Source organism: Hyaena hyaena, unplaced genomic scaffold, assembly GCF_003009895.1.
Source record: "Hyaena hyaena isolate Hyena2069 unplaced genomic scaffold, ASM300989v1 scaffold_167, whole genome shotgun sequence".
Taxonomy (NCBI): domain Eukaryota; kingdom Metazoa; phylum Chordata; class Mammalia; order Carnivora; family Hyaenidae; genus Hyaena; species Hyaena hyaena.
Window position 1 is genome coordinate 1481385 of NW_024080798.1, and position 24969 is coordinate 1506353.

General features: G+C 41.6%; 1 protein-coding gene across 8 annotated transcripts in view; it reads right to left on the reverse strand.

Annotated features, from left to right (window-relative positions):
* The window catches only part of MAGI1 (membrane associated guanylate kinase, WW and PDZ domain containing 1), a 632528-nt gene that overhangs the window by 108909 nt on the left and 498650 nt on the right, over positions 1-24969 (reverse strand). For all 8 annotated transcript variants that reach the window (XM_039240070.1, XM_039240064.1, XM_039240069.1 and 5 more), the window contains exons 3-4: positions 23499-23618; positions 6857-7063 (exon numbers count right to left, since the gene is read on the reverse strand). In XM_039240070.1, coding sequence (XP_039096001.1) covers positions 6857-7063; positions 23499-23618 — 327 coding nt within the window. The remainder of the gene's footprint in view (positions 1-6856; positions 7064-23498; positions 23619-24969) is intronic.

The window sequence follows — 24969 nt, forward strand, 5'->3', positions numbered from 1 at the left end:
GAAAGGCTGTTTTCAAATCTTTCTCTCATGACTTGCTCCCAATGATCCACATGAGAATGAAGCTAATTCAGAAGTTGGACGGAGGACACATGGAGCCCATTAAACAATGACTTCCATCAAAAATCTGCCACCACTGAGGAGGATGCCTGTGGTCTTTCCCTGTACTGCCTCTCTCCCCTCTTTGTCTAGAACCAACTCTCAGATGTCCCTTTCAAAATCTGTCTGACCACGGTCCTTATGGTCCAGGTGGGGACTGACTGAAAACCACCCCTTGCTCATGTGGTATGCCCAGGTCACACCCATATCATTCTTGCCTTTCTGAATGGATCGGGTGCGTGATCCAAAGAGAACAAATGAACATTAGGCACACAAGCATTTGCTGAAATTATCTTCTTGATGCTGAAATTACTAAGCTGACAGATCCTCATGCTGTAGGTGCTGGTGGCCATCTTGACATGGGCTGGCAAGACCTGCCTTAGAATTAAGTCTACGTAGAGGAAAGCAGAAATGAAAGCAAGTTGCCTAATACTCCAGACTGAGCCACTGATGCCATGCATTCCTGGCCTCTTCAGTCACTTGATCCCCTCAATTCTTGCTTAAGTCAATTTGGGTTGGCTTTATAATTTATATCCATGAGCACAGGCTAATAAAACAACTAGAATTTGTAAGGAGAAAAAAAGGAAACTCGGCCAACAGGGAAGAAACATTTTGGAATTATTAATCAACATAAAATAAATCCAAAACCTGGCAAGATTTAATAGCCACCTTACATCTCTAGGAGCCAACATATATTCATTTCTGGTATTTTTAGAATGTACACTTCCTACGTGTAGGTGTACCTAACAGTCACCTGGGGAGACGAAGTGTAGATTCTGACTCTCTACTATAGAGGACGGATTTGGGGGAAGGTTCCAAATGTGCATTTTTAAAGCACCCAGTGATGGAGATTTAGGGAAAAGAATCATACTTGGAGGACAGAGATCAAGAGCTCTCAGAAGAATAACTAGGACTTGTACCTTCTGGGAGGGGTTCTGTCCTGTTGCCGATGGGCCAGAGTCCAAACTCCTATGTCTGCAGTGCCAGCCAAAGGCACAAATGGTATGTCTAGATAGAGCATTGTGGAGGGGACAGCCTTTGTGATTGGGGCAAGGAACTCCCTGTGCCACGTCATTAGTGTCCTGAGGAAGAGTAGACTGTTTCCTGATTTTTTTTTTTAATGTTTGTTTATTTTTGAGAGAGGGGGAGAGAGAGAGAGAGAGACAGAAAGAGAGCACGTGCACAAGTGGGGGAGGGGCAGAGAGAGAGGGAGACACAGAATCTGAAGCAGGCTCCAGGCTCTGAGCTGTCAGCACAGAGTCTGACGCGGGGCTCAAACTCACAAACCGCGAGATCATGACCTGAGCTAAAGCTGGATGCTTAACCAACTGAGTCACCCAGGCGCCCCTCCAGATCTGTTTTAAGAGAAGGTAGGAGTATTTTTTAGCAAAACACTCCAGATACTTGAATCACAATTCTTTAAAAAAATAATAAAGCAATATGACACATGCCAAAAAAAAAAAAAGATTAAGAGAAGAGAGAGAAATACTGATTACAGGCACTGACTTAGGAGCCAGACTGCCTAACTTTGAGTCCTGGCCTCACCTTTTACTAATTTGGGCAACACACTTAACCTCTATATGCCTTGGTTTCCTCATCTATAGAATACGGATAATGGTACCAAACTTGGTGGGTTGTAGGGAGGCTTGCATGAATTTAGGAAAGCAGCCAGGACAGTGTGGAGGATTCAGTTAACATTTGTCAGCTGCTATCATTTTCGTTTCTTCATCAAAGTTATCACCATTAACCTCTAACTTCAGGTCAGATCGGGCCCACGGGATGGATGTGGGCCCAAATCACAGGGTTTGCCGGTTTCTAGCTGTGTAACTTCAGAACAGACAGACTACCTTTCTGAGCATCTGTTTCCTCATCTGTAAAATGAAAACAAAACGCATGTGCCACAAGAATTGAAGGACTGGGGATATATGTAAAATGCCTGCCAAAGGGCCTGGCACTCAGTGCGGACCCACCGGGTGCTCTGGACTGGGACCTGCTATTGGAAACGCAAATGTCCACAGTCAGTTGTCACCTTGTAACATGGTACTTAAGGGCTAGAGAAGTCCTAGGACAATGGATGACATTCAATAATTTTATTTAAGAATTTTAATTAACCCATTTTAATAGAAGCTGGATGTAACAGGGTAGTGGAATTAGGTGGATCATAAATATTAAAGGATTCAGTTAAACACTAACTTATGTAAAAAAAAAAAAAAAAAAAAAAAAAGTTCTGCTAGTGTTCCAAAACCTTATCTATGGGAGGGGAATATTAGCTCATGGGCAAAATATCTACATAACTGTAATTTCCTAAAGAAAAATTAAAATTCCTCTAGCAGTTAAACCTGATTTTAAGTTACCTAAATATTTTTCATTTTATATATCATCTATGTCTTCTTTAAACAAATGCTTGACTGAGGTATGACTGACATACAAAAAGCCACAGACAATTTTTATTAAAAGGATTTTTGAGCTCCACTGAGGTATAACTGACAAATAAAATCATAAGATATTTAAAGTGTACATCATGATGACTTCAGATGTGCATACACTGTCAAAGGATTCTTCCCATCTAATTGATGAACAAAAACAAAGCTACAGATAATTAAAGTGAGCAACCTGATGTGTTTGGCTTTCTGTGTCTTCTATCCAGTTCAACAGAACCTTGAACAATCTCATTCTCTCAAAGAAAATGGAAAGTCCAAAAATGAGAGGCTGGCACAAAGTACAGATTTAAATTGTTAATCATGGCTTTGACCTTGACATGTGCTCTGGTTTCAGAAAATCTTTCAGTTGATTCACCGAACATTTAGGAGCATTGCCAACAGATCCAAACAGGATAGGTGGAAGGGATTGCTGGAACACAGACTGGATGGGCAGTGAGGAAGCCTGGCTCTCCCACTGTCTAGTGAGGGCACATGCCCCATTCCTTTGTGACCTCATCTACAAAAGGGGGAAGTAATACCTATGTGGCTTATCTCTCAAGATTTTCCAGGTGGTTTATTAGATACATGTGAAAAGGACTTGTAAACCATAAACAACATTGATAACTTTTTCATTCAGAATAAATAGGAGGCTTCCAAACTTTAAGATACACATACACATACTTGGGGGCTTTTGAAGGTTGACTTTGAGAATATAAGCTCATGTCAAAAACACACTTTCGGGGCCTATGTTACATTATATGTACTTTTAGATTACGTGCATCCTTGACTGCATACAAAACTAATAAACTTGATTTAAAACACAAATAGCACACTGGATGAGCTAGTAGGTTCTGGAGTTGGCTTTGGGCTTGAAATGACAGCTTTGACACTCACCAGTTTTGTGAACCTGGACAAGCTATTAGACCTCTCTAGCATATGTGTAAAGAGCTTCGCAAAATGCCTGCCATGTAACAATGGAGAAACATTAGCTCTTAGAGCAATATTATCTCTTGACAGGCCAATGCAATGTTTTATCATTGCCTACTAATAGAAAAGTAGCATCAGCAACCTCATGTTCAATAGTAGGGGAGCTGTTGGGAGAAAAAAAGGCTTTGAAACACAATTAAATAACATCCTGATGTCTCTTAGAGGAGTTAATGGACGAACCAGCTACTTTTTAGTTGTGATGGCTTGTTACATATTGTCCAACCTGTAGGAAACAAAGTACTTATACAAATGCTTTTTTTTTTTTTTATTTGTATAAATGTGTGCACTTGGCTCAGCAGTCTCACTCTACCTTCACGAAGCACACAGAGTATTCTTTATCAGCGGCTCTTTTAGGTCCATGGTTTGGGTCCAGTTTGTTGCCAAGAGAATGGCCTATTGCTTTGTGTTCAACAGTCAATTCTGCGGGGAGTATCTGGGATGATTGTTCATGGCTCAGCTCTTGCCTCAGTCACTGACAGTGGAAAGGGATCATGGCCACCTTCCCAGGATGCTTCTGACCATGGATCTCCTGCTTTTGCCTGCAGACATTCCCAATATCATTTAGGCATGTGCTTTGGACATTGTGTGCCTCTTTCAAAAGCTGCAAAGCAGAAATCTGCTAAGATAGTAACAACAGCATATTAATTAAAAATATCCCGGGAAATATTTTTAATAGCTCCATAGTGTTTCCATATTTGGATATGACACTCATTCCTTTATCATAACTCTCACAACCAGGAGCCAAGACCCCATTATGTTACTGTCACTCTATGCTCTAAGTGGCTGGTGGATTGCTAGTTAAAGTGGTTCAGAGAGCAAAATGCTTTGACACAGCTAGTTTGATACACATATCATAGACTGAGTAGTGTCAATTATTTGAAAGAATTTATATGAGTTAGGGTATGACAGGTTGTCAGCTGTCACAGTTGTAGCTTGGTAAGTGAAGAGGCATTTACTCAACATACCAAGGACGCCCATCACATGTATATCTGAACATCATTTCTCTCTGCGTTCCATCAGCTTTCTTGGCGTTAGGATAGGAAACTGCAGAAGATATTAAGGTGTCACTGGCTTTTGTGTGTGTGCTCGCAGAATGAATGATCAGACTGATTACAGCAATGATGACCTGGGCCCAAAAGTTTTTCGTTGATGCCAGGATTTCAAGCGAGGATTTAATGGGGTCATAATTACTGAGGCATGTTTTCCAGAGACAAAGATTTACAGTAGTTAGGAAGTGCATTAAAACCAAATGCCAACAATTCCTCCTTGGTTCTTGCTTTATACCAAGAAATTACTTAATAAATAAGAGGAGAAACAAGGGCACATGTGTTTCTTGGGGGCTGTCTTCCACGTGGCAGAAGTGTTTCACTGCATGTCAATCCCCAGGTCTTGTTTCTGTGTCTGGAACTATGTTTCGGGTTACTTCATGATGTGCTATCCTTATTTGTTAAAAGATCAAGACATTATATTGTTAGCTACTTTTAAAAAGAAGTATTAACCTTTTTTCAAAATTGGCTTTCATATCTGCAAGGACTACTAAACATGAATCAGCTAGTTCCAAGTGAATGAAATGAACTGATTTCAATAAATGCATATGTAAAAGATGTTAAGTTTCTCCTAGCTGTAACAATTGTAGGTCAGCCCCTGGCCTAATCCACTCTAATTGGAAAATGAAAATTTTTGTGGAATCAAATTCTTAGAGCTGGAAGTGGGAACTTAGATATGATTTAACCTTAGCCATTTTACAGATGAGAAAAGTTAGATATTATGTTCATAATAACACAACTACTGACAACCAAGAAGCCAGGATAATAAATTAGGTCTCTTTCTTATCTAATGCTCCTTGTAGAAGGATTGGGTTACTGATGTGACAGTAAAGCCACCAAAAATCGTGTTAATTTTGAAGAATTTTCGGCTTCTGAGCTTAATGAACGAGAAAACTTCAGAAGAGGCCTATACAGACTGTAGAGTGCATTCAACAAATACAAACATCTTCTTAAATATTCTAATAGATTTGCTAAAACAGGAGGAAAACATGGAGTTTAATTAGTTTCTCCATTATTAGAAAGGAGTCTAATCAAGTAATGACTGCAGTGTGGTCATGTCAAAAAAGGTCACCAAGAAGGGCGCCTGGGTGGCTCAGTCGGGTGAGCATCTGACTTCGGCTCAGGTCATGATCTCCTGGTTTGTGAGTTCAAGCCCCGTGTCAGGCTCAGAACCTGGAGACTGCTTTGGATTCTGTGTCTCCCCCTCTCTCTGTCCCTCCTCTGCTCACACTCTGTATCTCACTCTCTCTGAAAAATAAACATTAAAAAATTAAAAACAAAAGAAAGGTCATCAAGAGAGAGGACTATCTCATATGCTGCAAAAAGACTGCTGCCCCATAGCTACAAAAATACTGAAGAAGTTAAGTATAGAAAGAACAGAAGAACCAAGGTGTTCTTCAAAGTCACAATATTATAAACTGGAATGACTTGCGTCTTGTGTAGTTGCTACATCTTGAGTTACTGTATAAGGTCAAACCTCCATAATGCAAAAAACATTTGTGATCCATTCTGGGTCACTACACTAACCCGAGAAATATACACCATAGTGTCTGTGATTGGTGCCCCCAGGAACTGTGTATTACCCAACCCGTACAGTCTTACCCAGAGGCCTTGTCCTTGAAGATCCCCTCCTAAAATACAGTATATCTAACCTTGGGGGTACATAGCCTTGAATATATATACAAATGTATAATGCAATGAGTGATGTATGTTATCTAATATAGAATGCATAAGCAAGACACAATCAGGTATTTACTATTTTTCCATCTTTCTCCATTTTGAGGCAGACAGAAAAACTGGCATAAGGTAACTGAATACATTATAGAATTCCACTGGGATCTGTACTTACAAAGGTATGAGATAAAAGGATGCTATTAGCCTTCCATCAACATCAATGAATATTAAACTGATAAACAAATTATCTTATTTCTCTTTATAAGCAATCAGTCATAATTATGGAATAGTGTCAAGACCAAGCAATAAATGAACAAAATAAAAATATTCTTAAGACCTATCATTTTGAAGAGAAGGAAATAACGCTGAATATTCTTGACTCCCTTCTACAAACATTTCCTTCTAGCCCTTTTAAGATATTTGGGTGAGGTTAAAATAGTCTTGCAAAGAAGCACGAAAAATAGACCAAGGAAAAGACCACCTCTTTTCCAAACCTTGCATAGTCAGAGATAGAATTTCATCAGCCCTTCTGAATTCTTCTTGAGAATAGACACCTTCACATCACTATCTGCAAAAGCCTCCCACTGCCTCTTCCCCCAAGTCCGTTGAGGGGGAAGGTCGTTTGGTGTTTACCTGTAAAGCTACTGTTCATTTCAGGAACGTCATCCTCTTCCTCATTCTCCGTGTGGACTATGCCAGCATTTTGCATATCATTGTAGGACTTGGTTCGCTTTGGGGTCGACTGCTTGGAGCCAGACTGAAGGTTTTGCAAGGCATCCGTCGTGATCACTTTCCCACTGACTGGCTGGCTAGGAGGTTTGGGTGTCCCATAATAGTTTCCTAGGTGATGGAGAGACACATTTGCATGTTTTAGAAAGAATACTTTGTTTTTTTCAAGACTTCACATCCAAATCTCTCGGCACATTAAAAAAAAAATTTTTTTTTTTTTTAAATAGAAAGCCAGAACAAAGTGTATTTCATTTCTAGAATAGGTTACAAAAGATGTCATTCCTCCCCAGCTAGACATGGTGATTTCAGAAGCCAGGAGGAAAGTTGCATTGTTTAGTTGCAAAGAACCTACTACTAGGGCTAAAAACAAAGGCGGCTGTACTGAATAGCAAACCTTCATCCTCATTACACTTGAAGTTCAATCGGTCACCTTTTTACACATATGCACCAGCAAAATGCTGAATCCAATTTAGAGCTGGACTCACAGAAAATAAAAAAAATTCATTATTGCCACCACCCCCCTTACAGGCCTACAAAGTCAAGGTCACCTTCCCTTAATAAGGAGACATAAGGAGACTCCTTAAGGGAACCAGGGCATTATTTAAAAAGGAGGACGGTGAATACCACGTGGCGCTTCTTTAACTGAATGGCAGCCTTGACTCTCAGGGCCATGTGGGGTGGAAGCCAACTCTTGCCAAGTTCGAACAGAAAACTGTGTCAATGAAGGCACGATGGCGGCTCTTTTACTAACTGTCCATTTCGCTTTTAGCCACTTTCCCCCCAAAGTTTGGCTCAGTGATTTTGAGCAGTATCTGGGTGGATTTTTAACTTTTATTTTTTTATTTTAATTTTTCAAATGTTTTTTAAAATTTATTTCTGAGAGAGAGACAGCATGAGCAGGGGAGGGTCAGAGAGAGAGGGAGACACAGAATCCGAAACAGGCTCCAGGCTCTGAGCTGTCAGCACAGAGCCTGACACAGGACTTGAATCCACGAACCATGAGATCATGACCTGAGCTGAAGTCGGATGCTTAACTGACTGAGCTACCCAGGAGCTCCTATTATTTTTTATTTTAGTAAGTGTGTATATTTTTTTAATGTGGACTAAGGAAAAAAAAAAAAACAATCTAGCTCCCAAGCTATGTTAGTAATATAAAGATGACTTTTAAAATGAAGTGAAAAAGCAATACTTTTAAAAATCAACTTTAAGTTTAAAAAGCTAGCTTGGTGGCTCAGTTGTTTAACCTTCTGACTCTTAGTTCCGGTTCAGGTCATGATCTCATGGTTTAGGGGTTCAAGCCCCGCATCGGGCTCTGTACTAACAGTGTGGAGCCTGCGTGGGATTCTTTCTCTCCCCTTCTTTATGTCCCTCCTCTACCCACCCCCTGTCTCTCAAAAATACATAAACTCAAAAAAAGGCAGCTATATATAATAAAAATTAATTAACTGAATAAATAATAGTGGCAGTGATTCCTTTTGAAAACTGAAGTTAAAAACAAGTTATTTTAAAGAATATTTAAAACAAGTAATAGATATTATGTTATGACAAAATCATAAAGGTGATTCATGAATAGCTAAAGTTTGAAAAATACAGCTTCTAATCAATAATATGCAGTGACTACATGATAAAAAACATCAGCATTAGAATGCCACTAATTCCTTCGCCATCTCACATCTTTTACAGGAAGACCAGGAAGATGAATTACAGTGAGTGCTTCAATAAATCCTCCGCAATGTTTATAATTCTATGCCTGGCAAAGTAGAATTCATAAATAATAACAAATCGTGTATACACTGTTGCTTCCCAAGGACTCACCCACTGTCTAACTTCCATACATAATTACATAAAATATACATTCTATTACAAACACACAAAAGCAAAAGGAGACAGTGATACACTGTTCTGCATGAGATACATGGATACTCAAGAAGTAGCTTCCATTGAGCCTTATTTTATAATTAAACTTTCTTTTTTAGGGACACTTGGGAGGCTCAGTTGGTTGAGCATCCGACTTTGGCTCAGGTCATGATCTCACGGTTTGTGGGTTCGGGCCCTGTGATGACAGCACAGAGCCTGGAGCCTGTCTTCAGACTCTGTGTCTCCCTCTCTCTCTGACCCTTCCCTGCTCAGCTGTCTCTCTCTCTCTTTCTCTCAGAAATAAAAAAAGACTCAAAAAAATTAAAAAAACTTTTTTTTATTAATATTATTTCTTTAAAATACTTTTTGAACCACCGCACATGTGAATATACACACCCACTATCTTTGACAGTGGGGTGAGAGTGTGTGTCAGCAGGGAACTCTCAACACACCAGTTAAAAGGTGCCATAGACTAGTGGGCACCATGTTGGAGTTTGAAGGATACTAGAGAGAAACCTAAAAAGCACATTCTGGAGGCTTGTACTCAACTCAGTCATTATAGTTCTTTCATGGAAGACGATGGTATTGATTTATTCAAAAAACTTGTAAGGTTTCCAACTTAGAGGTACAGAAACTGAATATAACCAACTTGAAGAACGTCACTCCCATGTCTGTTATTAAAGGCTAACGCATGTGCAAGGATGAAGCACATGAATGAACCAAGGCCCCTCTTGCATTTCTACAGAGGTCACAGCAAAGGGCCTCCCACACTTATTGAAGTTGAAAGGAGACTCGGTGTTAACTTTTTCCCAACCTCAAGGCGGTTAATGAGGTAGGTAAGTAAAACAGCTCACTATTTAAAAAATTATCTTCACAGGGAACAAAAAAATAGACACAAAGCTCTACTGAATTTAATTCTAATTCCTTCTGATCACTATAACACTAAGCATCACATGCATGTTTGAGCTAGAAGTCAAAGACCAACATGTATATAAGACTCTTCCACTGAAAGATGTGACCAAGGGATGGGTCCCCTTATTCATAATTTTATAATTATAATTTTACAAACATTATCATTTGCTTCCAGTGCCGTGAAACCAAATCAATATTCAGGAAGCTGTTTCACTTAAAAAAAAAAAAAAAATCAATGAAAACTTAGACATCCTCAGTTAATGACAAAAATACATGTTTGGAAAAGAAAAGTTCTACCTAAATTTGACAAATATGTGTGGATTTTCCTCAGTTTCCCAGGGCAGAGTCTTACTTAAATTAAATGATTAGCAGATTTCAAATCAACTATTAACTGCCCAAGACAATCCACTTGTTCATAGTTATTTCCTATTTCTGGAAATTAATTTAAGACTGGACGCAAAAAAGTACATATTAATACACTGAACCACGCACAGTTGCTGTTGTAGAAGACAAAGTGTCAGCCATCTCATTCAGGTGAGTCTGAGGTGTAAGTGTGAAGAGGACTCAGCCCACCAAAGTGGTAAAGAGAAAGTCTGGGCTTCAAATCCTTGCTTTACCGCTAACTGACTCTGTGATCCTAGATGTTCAACCATAAAAATATAAATAAATAAAAAGAACCAAACCCTCTTTGTCCCCTTCTGTAAAATTAGCATTCTAAGAATACCTAGTTTCTACCTAGAGCACCTGTTTTGAGGATAAAATAAGATGGTCCATTAAAAGTCTTTAACTCACATGTTGATAGTCGGTTTCTCCTCTTTAAAATGAGCTCATTCCACCAAGTTGACATGATTAATGAGCAATGTATCAGAAGTGTTTGGAACATGGTAAGAGAGTACTATAACCAACTCAACCTGCCAATGACCAAATAACCATGGGCAAGTTTTTTCCACTCAGTCTAATACTTCCTCTAGGAGACAGAAATGACAACCCCAGGCCTAGTGACCTCACAGGATGATTGTGACGATCAAATTATTTAACTTTCTGGAAGGTACCCTATAAACTATAACAGGTTAGGGACGCCTGGGTGGCTCAGTTGGTTAAGCGTTTGGCTTTGGCTCAGGTCATGATCTCACGGTTTGTGGGTTCGAGCCCCGCGCATCAGGCTCTGTGCTGACAGCTAGCTCAGAGCCTGGAGCCTGCTTCAGATTCTGTGTCTCCCTCTCTCTCTGATCCTCCCCTGTTCATGCTGTCTCTCTCTCTCTCCCTCTCAGAAATAAATAAAAAAAATTAATAAAAATTAAAAAAAATAAACTATAACAGGTTATAAATGGGAGATGGTGTCATTAGTCAAGTCTCTCCAGCATTAATTTTCCTTGTTGATTACAAACTTAATAGAAAAGCTTATATTTAGTGTTTTTTGTTTAAATATTTTTATTTATTTCTGGGAGAGAGAGAGACAGCGTGAGCCGGGAAGGGTCAGAGAGAGAGGGAGACACAGACTCCAAAACAGGCTCCAGGCTCTGAGCTGGCAGTCAGCACAGAGCCCGATGCGGGGCTCGAACCCACGAACCGCGAGATCATGACCTAAGTGAAAGTCGGACGCTTAACCGACTAAGCCACCCAGGTGCCCCTATTTAGTGGTTTTCTAATTACACAGGGTTCAACTTTTCCTTCACAGATATGTTTTCCCCCATGTATTTTAAAAACTAATTTGAACTAGTCACTAACATAAAAATGGAATGTTTCTTTTCTTATTTAAAAAAAGATTTTATCATTTTTAAATAATCTCTACACCCTACGCGGGGCTTGAATTTACAACCCTGAGATCAAGAGTCACAGGCTCTACTGACTGAGCCAGCCAGGTGCTGTGAAAAATGGAATGTTTCTTTTTTTTTTTTTAAATGTTTATTCATTTTTGAGACAGAGAGAGACCGAGCATGAGTGAGAAAAAGGCAGACAGAGAGGGAGACACAGAATCCAAAGCAGGCTCCAGGCTCTGAGCTGTCAGCACAGAGCCTGATGGGGGGCTTGAACTCACAGACTTGAAGATCATGACCTCAGCTGAAGTCAGACGCTTAACCAACTAAACCACCCAGGTGTCCAAAAAATGGAATGTTTCTGATACAAATCTGGATATACTGAGAAGGGCTGCTTGACAAATATAAACTCTGGTTCCTTGGATTCCACCTCTTCCAGGCAATGGTGATGGCAAGTGGGTGTCCAAAGCCAAGTCACCTGGAGCACACTTGCTGCATTAAGGGTTTCTGGAGAGAAGTTGTACTCCTGTCCTTGGTGTGTTCCTGCCCTTGCTGGACGAACATCTTGGCCCTAGTCAAGGCTGCTGCCATGCGAAGCTAGCCTGGACTCAGGAGGGATGGAAGAAAACCTAAAACTTCAAAACAGCCTTGGGGCACTTGGGTGGCTCAGCCAGTTAAGCATCTGACTCTTCCTTTCTGCTTAGGTCGTGATCTAACAGTCGGTGGGTTCAATCCCTGCATCAGGCTCTGCTCTGATAGTCTGGGGGCTGTTTGGGATTCTCTCTCTCTCTCTCTCTCTCCCCCTCCCTCTGCTCCTTCCTTGCTCTCTCTCTCTCAAAATAAATAAACATTAAAAAAAACCAGCCTCAATAACTCACAGACTGGTCTTAGTGATTTGACTCTGGGTGAATGTGGTTTTGGTCCCTGGACTGTGGGTGTCTGGGGTGATGCTATAACGCCATGTTGTCTCCACACACAAGGATAGGCAGGGAAGGTGGAGCACTCGCCGCTGGCCAGTCACCACCGGCTCCACTGCCTCCACCCACCCTCTTCACTCTGCAAATCTAGCTGCCTGGTCCCTGGGCATTGCCCTCACAACTCTCCCCTTCTGGCAAACTCTCTGCCTTATCAAGATTCCACGCTGGTCATCATCAGGCCAAACCTAGCCACAGTAGAAGCACCAACTTACAGAGAGTACACACAAGAGACTCCCTGTGAGGAATACATGGACCGCTTCATGGTATTAAATAAAAATAATCTGAGGAATTATAAATGATAGAAAAATTAGTTTGGGTTATCACTTGGCATGCTGCACGGTGTCTAGGAGAAACAAGCCTGACTCTCGTGCCGTCCCATCAGCCAACACGTGCCTCCTGAGGTGGCCAGGTTCCCTCTCGAGGGGGAATGCGTGTGTTTCTACTGCTATTTTTGGAATTGGCTCTACGATAAAACTTAACAGGGATGGTGACTGGGGAGGGAGGAGAGGGCAAGGGAAGATAGAAGCCACTGCTGGGCTTAATTAACAGGCACACTCTTTGGCCAGGATCACGCCAAAGAAAAATATTTTCTGATATGCATTTAAAAATTCATGGGGACTGCAAATCAATTTTTAGAGCTTTATAAAATATTTAAGGGGGACCATAATCCTGAGTTTTAAGTCAGAATGAATCAAATCTATACCGTGCCTCACTTTGTACGAATTTACTATTCATTCATTCATTTCCTTACGGGGAGTCTGTTTCTTTATTTGTCTGTTTGTTTTGGGCCAGGCACTGTGCTAGACACTAGAAATAAGATGTAAAAATTTGACTAAGACACGATCTTCACAGATGTTCTGTATAGTACACATCACTTTTCTTAAACACCGTGCCAACAGCAAAGTTCTACTGCGTGGAGATTCTTTCTGATTGAGTGGATCAGCGTGGGGTCCGAGATCGCAAACTTCTAATGAGTACTCAGGGGACACGGATCCAGCCTTGGTGTACAGAGCAGAGGTAATCAGGTCAGACAAAGTCATTTCTCTGCAGTAGATGAGGAATGCAGGGGCCAAGAGCAGCAGAAATGCCTGCCTTAGAGTGACTGGCTGGTCCAGGGAAAACAGCATTCAGGTTCTTTGTCCCCCAGTTTAAAATTCTGTATGGGGGTGTGGGGGGGCATGAGACACTTGTCTGTCCTCTTCACACAGGACGTGGTTTTGAAAATAAGCAAAATGGGGGCGCCTGGGTGGCTCAGTTGGTTGAGCGTCCGACTTTGGCTCAGGTCATGATCTCACGGTTAGTGGGTTCGAGCCCCGTATCGGGCTCTGTGCTGACAGCTCAGAGCCTGGAGCCTGTTTCGGATTCTGTATCTTTCTCTCTCTCTGACCCTCCCCTGCTTGTGCTATCTCTCTCTCATAAATAAATAAAAAACCTTAAAAAAAACCTTAAAAAATAAACTTAAAAAAAAAAGAAAATAAGCAGCAGAATGAGATGGTAGTGACTACCAACGGCTCGGAATTTATAGTATATATTTTCAGTGAGGCAATATCACCCCCAAGGAAACAAAAAAGGCTGGATTCTTTGGGGTGCAGTGAGGTAAAAAGCCTTATTATTCTTTTTATGTATAAAGCAGAGATGTGCATATAGCACATAAGGCCACAGACGTTCAACATATCTGTCTTTGCCTGGCCTCAAGGTCATGCCATTACCACCCACTTGTCCCCAGAGACTGTATCTCTGACCTCACCAATTCTATCAAAGCTACCCTTAAGTATCCTCAGGGAACCAGGTACCTGTCTTTCTCAATGGCCTTTGTTGTAATTATCAGATGGTCTACTTAATCAATATCTTTTTTTCTTTCATTTGTGTTTACTTTTGTGAGAGAGTGAGCAAGGGAGGTACAGAGAGAGAGGGGGGACAGAGGATCTGAAGCAGGCTCTGCACTGTCAGCATGGGGCCCAATGCAGGGCTTGAACTCATGAAACCTGAGATCATGACCTGAGCTGAAATCAACAGTCGGATGCTTAACTAACTGCAGCACCAAGGTGCCCCCACCACATTTTTTTATTATTATTTAAAACAATTTTTTAATGTTTGTTTATTTTTGAGAGATAGAGACAGAGTGTGAGCAGGGGAGGGGTAAAGAGAGAGAGGGAGACACAGAATCCAAAGCAGGCTCCAGGCTCTGAGGTGTCAGCACAGAACCCAAAGATGGGCATGAGCCCATGAGCAGCGAGATCATGACCTGAGTCGAAGTCGGATGCCCAACTGAGCCACCCAGGTGGCTCACCTCTGCAGCACAAGCACCATGAGAGCAGGAATGACATCTCCTTCTGGGCATCACTGCTTCTCCAGGCCGAAGGCAGTGCCCAGCACACATGGTGGTTAGGAATTCTTTGAGACTGAGCAAATCACCAAGCAGAGACAGCACACTTGAATTCCAGCCCAGGACGCTCCTCCATACCTCTACTGCAGATCTGGTTTTTAATAGCATGACTCACGTAGTTTCTTCTCGGTCCGTCAATTACCCCTCAATGACCTCAGATCCACACCTCACCTTCCACTTGCTTGCTCAGCACAAGATGGTATCATTTATAAACCACCCAGCACCTTCTTTTTATTCTTCCCTTTCCTACCTGCTCCGCCCCACAAAACCAGGATTTGTACCCACCGAACAATAAGCCAACGTCTTATAATTAGATGTTTGTTCTTACCCCTGCCATTTGGCTTTGACTCTAAGACCAAAGAGCGTAATCTAAGAGCTCTGTGACCCCGAGCAAGGTAAGGGACCTCTCTTTCCAGTCTCAGTTCTCGTGGTATAAAGATAAGAACAGTTCTAACAGTTTTTTTGAAGTTCAAATTAGATACCATGTACCAAGTAGTCACCATTGTGCCTGGTACAAGGTCAGCATGTAATGAACCCTACCAGTCTTAAATTGCACCTAATGTTACGGGCTGACAGAAGCCCTAATGTGTAGGAGAGGGTACTGTTATCAAAATGTATATTTAAAGGACATTAATCAAAAGTCACCTTTATGGTGCACCTATCCTGTCATTACCCATACACTTACTTACTCTAATCCTTATTAATAATCCTATGGGGGGAAAAAAGGACATCAATATTCCCATTTGCAGATGAAGATGAGACTCATACAATGTGTAATGATGACTGGCATTCTAATGCACATTTGTCTGCCCCCAGCATCTATGCTCTCAGCCCCAGGGATCTCTGGGAATCTCTAAGCAAGGAATTAAGCAAAACTACCCTGGCACCGGCCTCTTCATCTTCACATGCAGCAGAATGGCCAATTGCAGCACAGATTCCCTTTGGTTACTTTCATTATCAACAGAGAACATTCCGTGGTGCCGTTTGCCAACAGAGCTTATCCTAACAGACGGCTTCCGAGGCCTGCCAATGAACAGGACTCCAGATGGTTTCGTTTTCCTCAATGACAAACAAGAACTCTCTTCACCCCTGCTTTATCTCTGCGTCCCCAAAAAAGTATACCCTTGGCAGCTGCTTTTTTGGTAGACCTTCTAGGAAGCACAACAATAACATTATTGAATGCTGACATCCCTCTTGCTAATTAACATGCAGAAATATGCGACCATAACTCCACTCTGAAATGTCACCCTGGCTGCACTTGCGTGCTGAGGGAAAACCTTTGCAAGGCTCAGAGGGTATCAGCAGTCTCTTCTACCCAGAGGCATTTGTAAAACAGGGATGTTTGGGACCTCCCCCATTGCATCGTTCATCCCTTGTAAACTCTCTCCCAGAGAAGTCCCAAGGGCTCGCTCAGGCAGCAACCCGTCTTGCTGAGCGAAAATGTCAACAAGAAAAAATAAAAAGGAAGAAAAGCAAGGCAATGGGAGATGGTGCCACGGATTTATCACAAGCACCCTATCAAATAAATTAGTTCACTGCCGCAGTTAGGAAGTTGAGCCAAAGGGGAAAGACACCTTTATTCCTGTTTTCCTTGCCCATGAGGTCAAATCTAGCTCGTGACAGAATACGAAGTTGGTTCAAGTTGCAAAGCAGAGATCAATTATGAGCCCCACTAATCACTTCCGTGCTTTGTGAGGGATGACGGCTGGGTTCCTTATATAGACAGGAGAGGCCTCTACTCTGTTGGTGTAAACGCAGTTCTCAGCATTAGAGCTGGTGAGGCACGGAAAGTTTCATCATGCAGCCCCTAGCCCCACCAACAACCCTGGCCTTTTCCAAAGTTTCTCATCATGGCAGATGTACCAGCATCTATCCAGTTATATAAGGCAGCAACTAGGAGTCATTCTAGGAAGACTACTCCACCTCCTCATCTTCTACCTCCTTCTAACGATAACTGATGCATTGCCAAGTCCGGCTTTTTAATCACGTAAAAATCTCAAGATTCAGTCAGCTCATCATTAAAACCACTACCAACACAATCCAAATCCAACTCCAAGTACGGTTGCCAGATAAAACTCAACACTGGATGTTCTATATTTTTATTTGTTAAATCCAGCAACCTAATGCCAGCTTAACCCTTAGAACTTACTTCAGTGATTACTTCTACAGGCAAAGCTATTCACAACTCCAGAGAGATCAAATCTCCCCAACCTACAGTCTTATTTATTGGCCCTTGAACACTCACAAGTATAGATTTCATTCTGTGATTATATGAATTATGTGCCATGTGCACTCTAAGACCTAGGAAGACAATGATCATATCTGGTTTTGTTCAGCATTTTATTTTTAATGAGTAAACAACTGAAAAAACAAACTAGCAATACAGTCTACAAAAGAGGGATCTATTTCCAGGAAGTAGACATGGGAAATAGTGGCATCGAGTCCTGCCTGTGACATGACTTGGGGGATAGGCTCTGTCCAGGCTTTGTCTCAATTCCCTTTAGTGTCTTAGACCGTCTCTCTCTAGATCTCAGTTCTGTCTTCTGCAAAATCACTCTACTGCATTTCCAGCTTTACAATCCTACAACGCTGCAACTCTAAATCCCCAAAAAATATTGTACATCAAGGAGTGTGCTGACAGTCACTGGGCCCTGAGATTTTAGTGTTTCACTCTACTTGTCTGCCATTTCACACGTCACTGAATATATCCACAAAAGAAGATCACCACTGCTCTGTAGTAACATCCTCTTTGGGAGGATTCAAAATTATCCTTTTTTAAAGGAGCTTAACTGTGAAACACGTGCTTAGCTCTCTGAAGTCAGCTGAATGACGAGCGTTTGGGTGGTTCAGTTGGTTGAGCACTCGATTTCAGCTCATGTAATGAACTTGCAGTTTGTGAGTTCAAGTCCCGTGTGAGGCTCTGTGCTAACAGCTCAGAGCCTGGAGCTTGCTTTGGATTCTGTGTCTCCCTCTCTCTCTGCCCCTCCCCTGCTCACTCTCACTCTCGGTCTCTCAAAAATGAATAAATGTTAAAAGTATATAACAACAATAAAAAATAAATCAAATCAGCTGAATGAGAAGGGAAGATTCTTCTTGAATAGATCCTTACCCTTCCCTGAAGAACCTTTCGTTCTAGAGCTGCACTGTAAAATATGGAAGACACCAGATACATGCGACTGTTTAAAGTTAAATTAGTTTATATTAAACTAAATTTAAAATTCAGTTTCTCAGTCACAATAACCACACGTGGTCAGTGGCTGCCACATTGTACAGCTCAGAATACTGAACATTTTCATCAATGAAGGAAGATTCGTTGGATTGTATTAGTTCTAAAGGAAACAGAAGATGGTTCCTTGCCCCTCTTTCTCTAGGACCAATGTTCTGGCATTCTCTTGGTTCATCCCACTTCCTCTCTCTGGATTCAGGCTGTGAAGTTGGTGCCAACTTCCAAACTGAAACAATGTCCCTGAGTCTCTCACTTGAACCCATGAGGTGCCCTGACAAGCTACAGTTCAACTGTCACTTCCTCAATGGGGGTCCACTCTGATGTGACATTAGATGCAGTGCCCTTGCTGTATGCTTCTGGAGAAACCTGTAGTTCCCTTCTCAGAACATGCATCACTTCTCTTGAAAGTTTTTAGCCTCTTAAGACTGAGGGGCTGCAGAGGATGGACCCTAGAGCCAGGCAGCCTGGGACTGGATCCCAGCTCTATTCCTGGCTGACCACGTGAACTCAGACAAGATAACTGGCCTCTCTGGGTTGCATTCTCCTCTTCTGTAAAATGGGGACTCAAGTGCACCCACCTCATAGGACTGGTGGGTAATGAAGTGAGTTGGTGCATATATATAACCCACTCTGAAGAGTACCCAGCACAGGGTATATGCTGGATAAGTAATGGCAAAAATAAATCACAGAAAGCACAAGCCATCTTTAAAGGCACAGGTGCTTTTGGTTTTCTGTCCTGCACATCACATCTCATGCCTTAGAACAACATGTGATGCAAAGCAAATGCTCAATAAATACTTGGTCAAGGGAACTGTGTTTGCCTAGAAGGGCTTGCTTTAAAACTGCACGGCCCGAAACTTTCTGTAGAATTATATTCAGAAGAGCGTAAAGAGATATTTGTGCAGGGAAGCTCACTACAACCATGTTTACAAAACACCCAAAACAGGGAGTGGGGGTAACATCCTAAATGTCCACCTGCAGGGGACTGGTGGGTCAGCATACACTGGGATACTTTGTAGTGTTTTAAAACAAGGAGGTAGAACTGTACAGGGTAATGTAGAAAGATCTCCAAGTACTGTGAAGTGGGAAGGGCAAGAAGAGAGAAATTAACAAGGGTACGTACCTGCAGGCTTTGTGTGTCTAAGTGTTCTAAATCTCTGTTCTAAATTCTTTGGCAGTGGTTCTCCTTCGGGAGGAAGGGAAGCAACTTGGACCGAATACGTTTATGGTCTTCACTATATTAAGTCTTCCATTATGTACACTAATTACTTCTACTTAAAATGATCAAAGTGTGTTGCACCGAAGTCTGTTTTATGGGGGCATCTGGCTGGGTCAGTTGTATGTGCATGCCGCCCTTCCTCTCAGGGTCCAGAGTCCGAGCCCCATGCTGGGTATAGAGATTACTTAAAAAAATAAATAAGCTTTTTCTTTTCTTTTTTTTAAAAAGACTTTTGTGTTGTTATCCTCGACTTTTCTCTCTAGAACCAGGACAGACCAAGAGGAAAAACTCTGAGCAGAAAAAAAGACGGTGAGCACCTGGGAAGTAAATAAAGATGTTTTACTGGCAAATGCGCTGGTTTACTGACTAGGAGAAAGGGGGAGGGAAACCACCAGGGTGGCAATTTCTGATCAGCCGTGTGTGTAAATGTAAGAGCTAACGCTGACGGAGAGCTTACACGTGTCAGACACTTTGCTCAGCCGTTTCCAATTACTGTCTCATTTAATCCTACCTATGAAGAAGCACTATTATTATCCTCATTTTACCAAAGGGAAAATGGAGACGGGGAGCATTAAGCAACTTGCCGGAGGGCACACAGCCTCACAGCATAAGGGCTGAGATTCGATCTCGGGCAGGGCTGCGGCCCAGCCTGTGTTCTTGTGAGGGTCCAAGAGACAGCTGTCATCGGGCCGGTCCAAGGGAGGCAGAGACAGGGGAAGTTCTCTGAAGATCCATCCAGTCCTATTCCTGTGACAGTAGCTGGCATTTAATAAAAATTCCATTTTGCTTCCAGCTTATAAGAGTCAACATAATACACTTCAGTTGGTTCCAAAAAAGTCTGAGCTGTCTCATATGGTAGGGAAATTATACAGCTAAAAGGTCAAAGGCTGACAAACACTGAACAGTCAAAAGCCTGAAAAACGGAATGGATTAACGCTGGGCATAAGAAATTTCAACTCCAAAACGTCAGAGAAACCAACATGCACAGAAAGATGGTTTCATGTGAGATGATCAGACACTGTCTCAAAAACGTTTCCCTGTTGCTACCCAGCACGAAATTAGGTTAAAGTATGGATGAGCTATTTCTATGACTTTTTAGTTATATCCAGGATATTCTTTTCTTGGGGTTTTCGGGAAAGAGTGTGAGATCTGGAAGTCAAACTGAGCTGAGTTTGGTTCTGGGCTCCAGAATTCTAGCACCAGCTCTGAACCTTCAAAATGTTCCTAACTGCTACTTGATCTCAGCATTCCCATCTAAATATTTGGTGATAATAGCTACCTCTGTCAAAGTGATAAAATGAAATGAGAAAACCAACAGACTCCACCCATATATCATTTGTAATATAAACAACTCAATAGAAAGAGGTCGGCTTCCTTGTTTCCCAGATAGGTTGTAGTCTACTCAACATGCTTTTCTGTTTCAACACAACACATACTCTTTGGTAGTGCATGACTCCCACCCTTAAACTTTCCAAAATGGAAATGGGTATTTCTTTATATTAGGGGCTTCAAGCTCCCCAGATGGGTATAAATAACTGACTTCAAATAAGGACAATTCACTTTCTGCTAATGAAAGGGGATTCACACTTTATCTGGTCTGGGCCACTTGAATTTTCAACTAGATTCACATTTGCAAGACAACCTTGAAGAATTTCAGAGTACATACACTTAGTCTCCCCTTCCTTCACCTCACTCCTAGGCCTTAGTGAATTATCCTTGCTTTGAGCTTTCTCAGATTCTCTTCCAGTCCCCTAACCACCAATCATATTCCAACACTTCCAGGAAACTAAGACAGTTGATAATTAGCAATACTCAAGGAAAACATTTTTCTTTTCTTTTTTTTTTTTTTAAATGTGTTTATTGTATTTGAGAGAGAGAGAGAGCATAAGCAGGGGAGGGTCAGAGAGAGAGGGAGACACAGAATCTGAAAACAGGCTCCAGGGTCTGAGATGTCAGCACAGCGCCCGAAATGGCGCTCGAACCCACGAACCGTGAGATCATGACCTGAGCCGCAGTCGGATGTGTAACTGACTGAGCCACCCAGGCGCCTCCTCAAGGGAAGTATTTCTGAATTCACAATCAGCAGTTTGATTAACATCTAAACACAGCCCAATGTATATTCACAATTTGGAAATAGGCAGTAGGTACAGAGATAATGCTCTGTCCCTTCCCCCTCCAAAAAATATCAAGCAACAATCGGCGCACGTAAGACCCAGGGCCATTACTTAACTGTTAGCCACTGCCTGCAACAGGGGCTTTATCACATCAAAGCTACAATATCCCTAATAAAATAACAGTCTTTGTATGTACCCTTTGTTTTTAAGTCTACTCTTGAAAATGCCCCTGTGAGGGGCACCTGGGTGGCTCAGGCGGTTAAGTGCCTGGCTTCGGTTCAGGTCATAATCTCACGGTTTGTGGGTTCGAGCCCCGCATCGGGCTCTGTGTTGACAGCTAGCTCAGAGCCTGGAGCCTGCTTCACATTTTGTATCTCCCTCTCTCTCTCTCTCTGACCCTCCCCTGCTCATGTGGTCTCTCTCTCAGAAATAAATAAAAAACATTAAAATTTTTTTTAAATTAAAAAAAAAAAAAGAAAATGACCCTGTGATCACTTAATAAACCCAAATTTCAAAATGATTATAAAGACATATCATAATAATTTGACCATGTTCATAATCTGACCTAGTTAATAGTATCATATTATGCTCTTCTGTCTCAAATAGTAACACTCAAAAGAGCAATCAAGCTACAATATTGGGTTCAGATAGCATACGTTGAATTTTTTCCCCACATTTGGCTTCGACCTTGCTATGCCATTTGTGGGATCTCAACCTATAGACATAGTTGCACATATGTGAAATGATTTATATCCCTGTTATTCAATTCAGTAGTGTTTTGAATCATTAAAAATATTTATCCAGAGGGAACTAGTTAAATAAATCACAGCCATGCTGATACAAAGAGATTCTACAGCCATTTAGAAAACAAGTTTTATTACTGCATTGCATAGAACTATCAGACATACTATTAGATAAAAGACAAAGGTACCAAATGGCATGTATTGCATACTCCCTTTTGTGTAAAATAGGGGAGAAATAAAAACACATGTAGAAAACATGCATGCTTATATATACACATTCACATGTACCCTTGTATTTACCTAAAGAAATTTCAGAAGGGTGATCAAAAACTAATGGCACTGGATATAATCTTGACAGAAAGGAGAATGTAAAACTAGGCAAATAAAGGTAGGTTTAGGAAAGAGATTATTTAATACTTTGAAATATTATGTTTCATGAACCATATGCATATATGGTGTACTCAAAAAATGCATTAAAAATCAATTAGTGGTAAAACATGAGATTCCATTCCTTCAAGTTTAAACCAATATCTGAAAGGTCACATTTTGTGATTGGTCATGACTCTTTCCCCACTTCTTTGGTTTTTTAATTTTTAAATATTTTTATTTATTTCTGATGTTTATTCACTCTTGAGAGAGAGAATGCACCTGCACAAGTTGGGGAGGGGCAAAGAGAGAGAGAGACACAATCCAAAGCAGGCTCCAGGGTCTGAACTGTCAGCAGAGCCCTACGCAAGGTTGAACCCACAAACCATGAGATCATGACCTGAGCCTATGTCAGATGCTTAACTGACTGAGCCACCCAGGCACTCTTCCTCTTTTTAATTGTTTTAAATATTTTATTTATTTTTCAAGGAGAGAGAGAGACAGACAGACAGCATGAGCAGGGGAGTGTCAGAGACAGAGGGAGATACAGATTCCGAAGACAGCCTCCAGGCTCTGAGCTAGCCGTCATCACAGAGCCCGACGCGGGGCTCGAACCCACGAACTGTGAGGTCAGGACCAGAGCCCAAGTCAGACGCTTAACTGACCGAGCCACCTAGGCACTCTTCTTCTTTTTAATACCATGCATGCTCATACTGAAAAACAATGCATGCATGCATGCACACACATTTAAATTAATAAATAAAGGAGAAAACTCTTGGAGAAGAAAAACCTCAAAAAGTATTTTTAAAGAGCTCCACAAACCTTACTCCATACACTTTATCAGTCATATTAGGTGAGCTGCAATCTCCTGGAGCTGATTAGACTCCACTATTTACAAACTCGTGTGCCCGGATGGCCCTGATCCTCTAACGCACGGGGGTGGGGGTGGGGGAGTGGCATCCTCACCAATGTTGGGCAGACACGCTCACCTTCATAGGTGCCGACTTCCAGAAGGGTCCCGCTCTGCTCGAGGTCCAAGAACTCCTTCACAGTCAGAAAGTTATAGTCCACGCCAGGTACTTCTCCTTCTCTCGGAGATCGGGTTGTGCCTGCAGCCAACAACACAAATGCAGGAGACACCGTCAGTCAATGCAAACAGGAAGCTCCCCATTCAGGTGTAATTAACATAACCAGCTAGGTAGGCTGGAGGACCTAGGACTGCCCCCCTATCTGCCCAGATCCAGGACCTGGTCAAGGCAACTTCTTTCTAACAGCACAGCATCCTCGCTTCTACCCTTTAGTGCTGGGGACCCTCACGTGGGAGCAAGAGCAAACCAAGCACAGCTGGGTAGCCTGGGGTGAGTTTTCTCATTTCTTAAAATGCACTGAATGAACAAGGTAAACTGGATTTTATACAGACAGCAGTCATAATCAGCAGCTTTTCGGGCTCCAGTAACTACCAAGAAGTTATCCACCTTAAGCTCAGAGTCGAAGGGGTTTTTATATATATATATTTTTGGAGGGGTTTATATTTTTAATACAGGGCTCACAATTCTTGTGTTCTGACGTACATCCGGCAAGTTTCAATGTAATAAGCCCTTTGAAGAAAATGACACCACTGCATAAACACATCACCGGAGAAACCCAATTACCCGAGATCGGTGGATGGAGATCTCCCAGGGTTTAAAATGCTGCTGCTCCCTGTGTAATTAATACGTTTGATGAAAAGGGGCCACCCATAAGTTCTGACTGGAAAGAAGGGACACTGGATTTACTAGAAAATTCTCCTCTTGAATTAATATGGTCATTCTCTCAATGACTGACAAACATAACAATTCTTCTTATGAATAACATAGGGCCTCTAGGGCATTTAAGTCACCTAGCTCAGGTGCAAGGCTACAGACCTATCATTTTAGCTTAATCTCAACCAAAAGTGTGGAAGGAATGTGATTTACACACAAATCAATAGAAGAAAACCAACCAAGAAGCCATTAAGTAGTGTGTACTAGAAACCTATGTTAAATATCAAGAAAGACCAAAAGACAGCACATCATGTGACTTCTGCTGTCAAGTCTGGAGATAGGATCTGCGTAACTCATTTAGCAAGGCACCATCACCGGTGATATTTTTAAGGTCAATGTTTTCCTACATAATAAGCAGGGATTTTTCTGTATTCCTAGGAACTTAGTATGCAAGGATTTCCACCCACTTCTGAAAACTTTAAAGCAATTAAGTAAGCAACTGTTTGTACCCTGTGACTCTAATGTTCTATGATCACTTGCCTATATGAATGAACATGTCCACACACCAAAGTGGTGATCCAGAACCCTTTTGAGTCAAAATAAAACAAAAAACAAAAAACAAACAAACAAAAAAAAAACCTCCAAAAAACACACATCTCAACATTTGCTGCATATTTAACTCTGGGTAAGTAAATTTTAAATGAGTCTGATTTTTCCA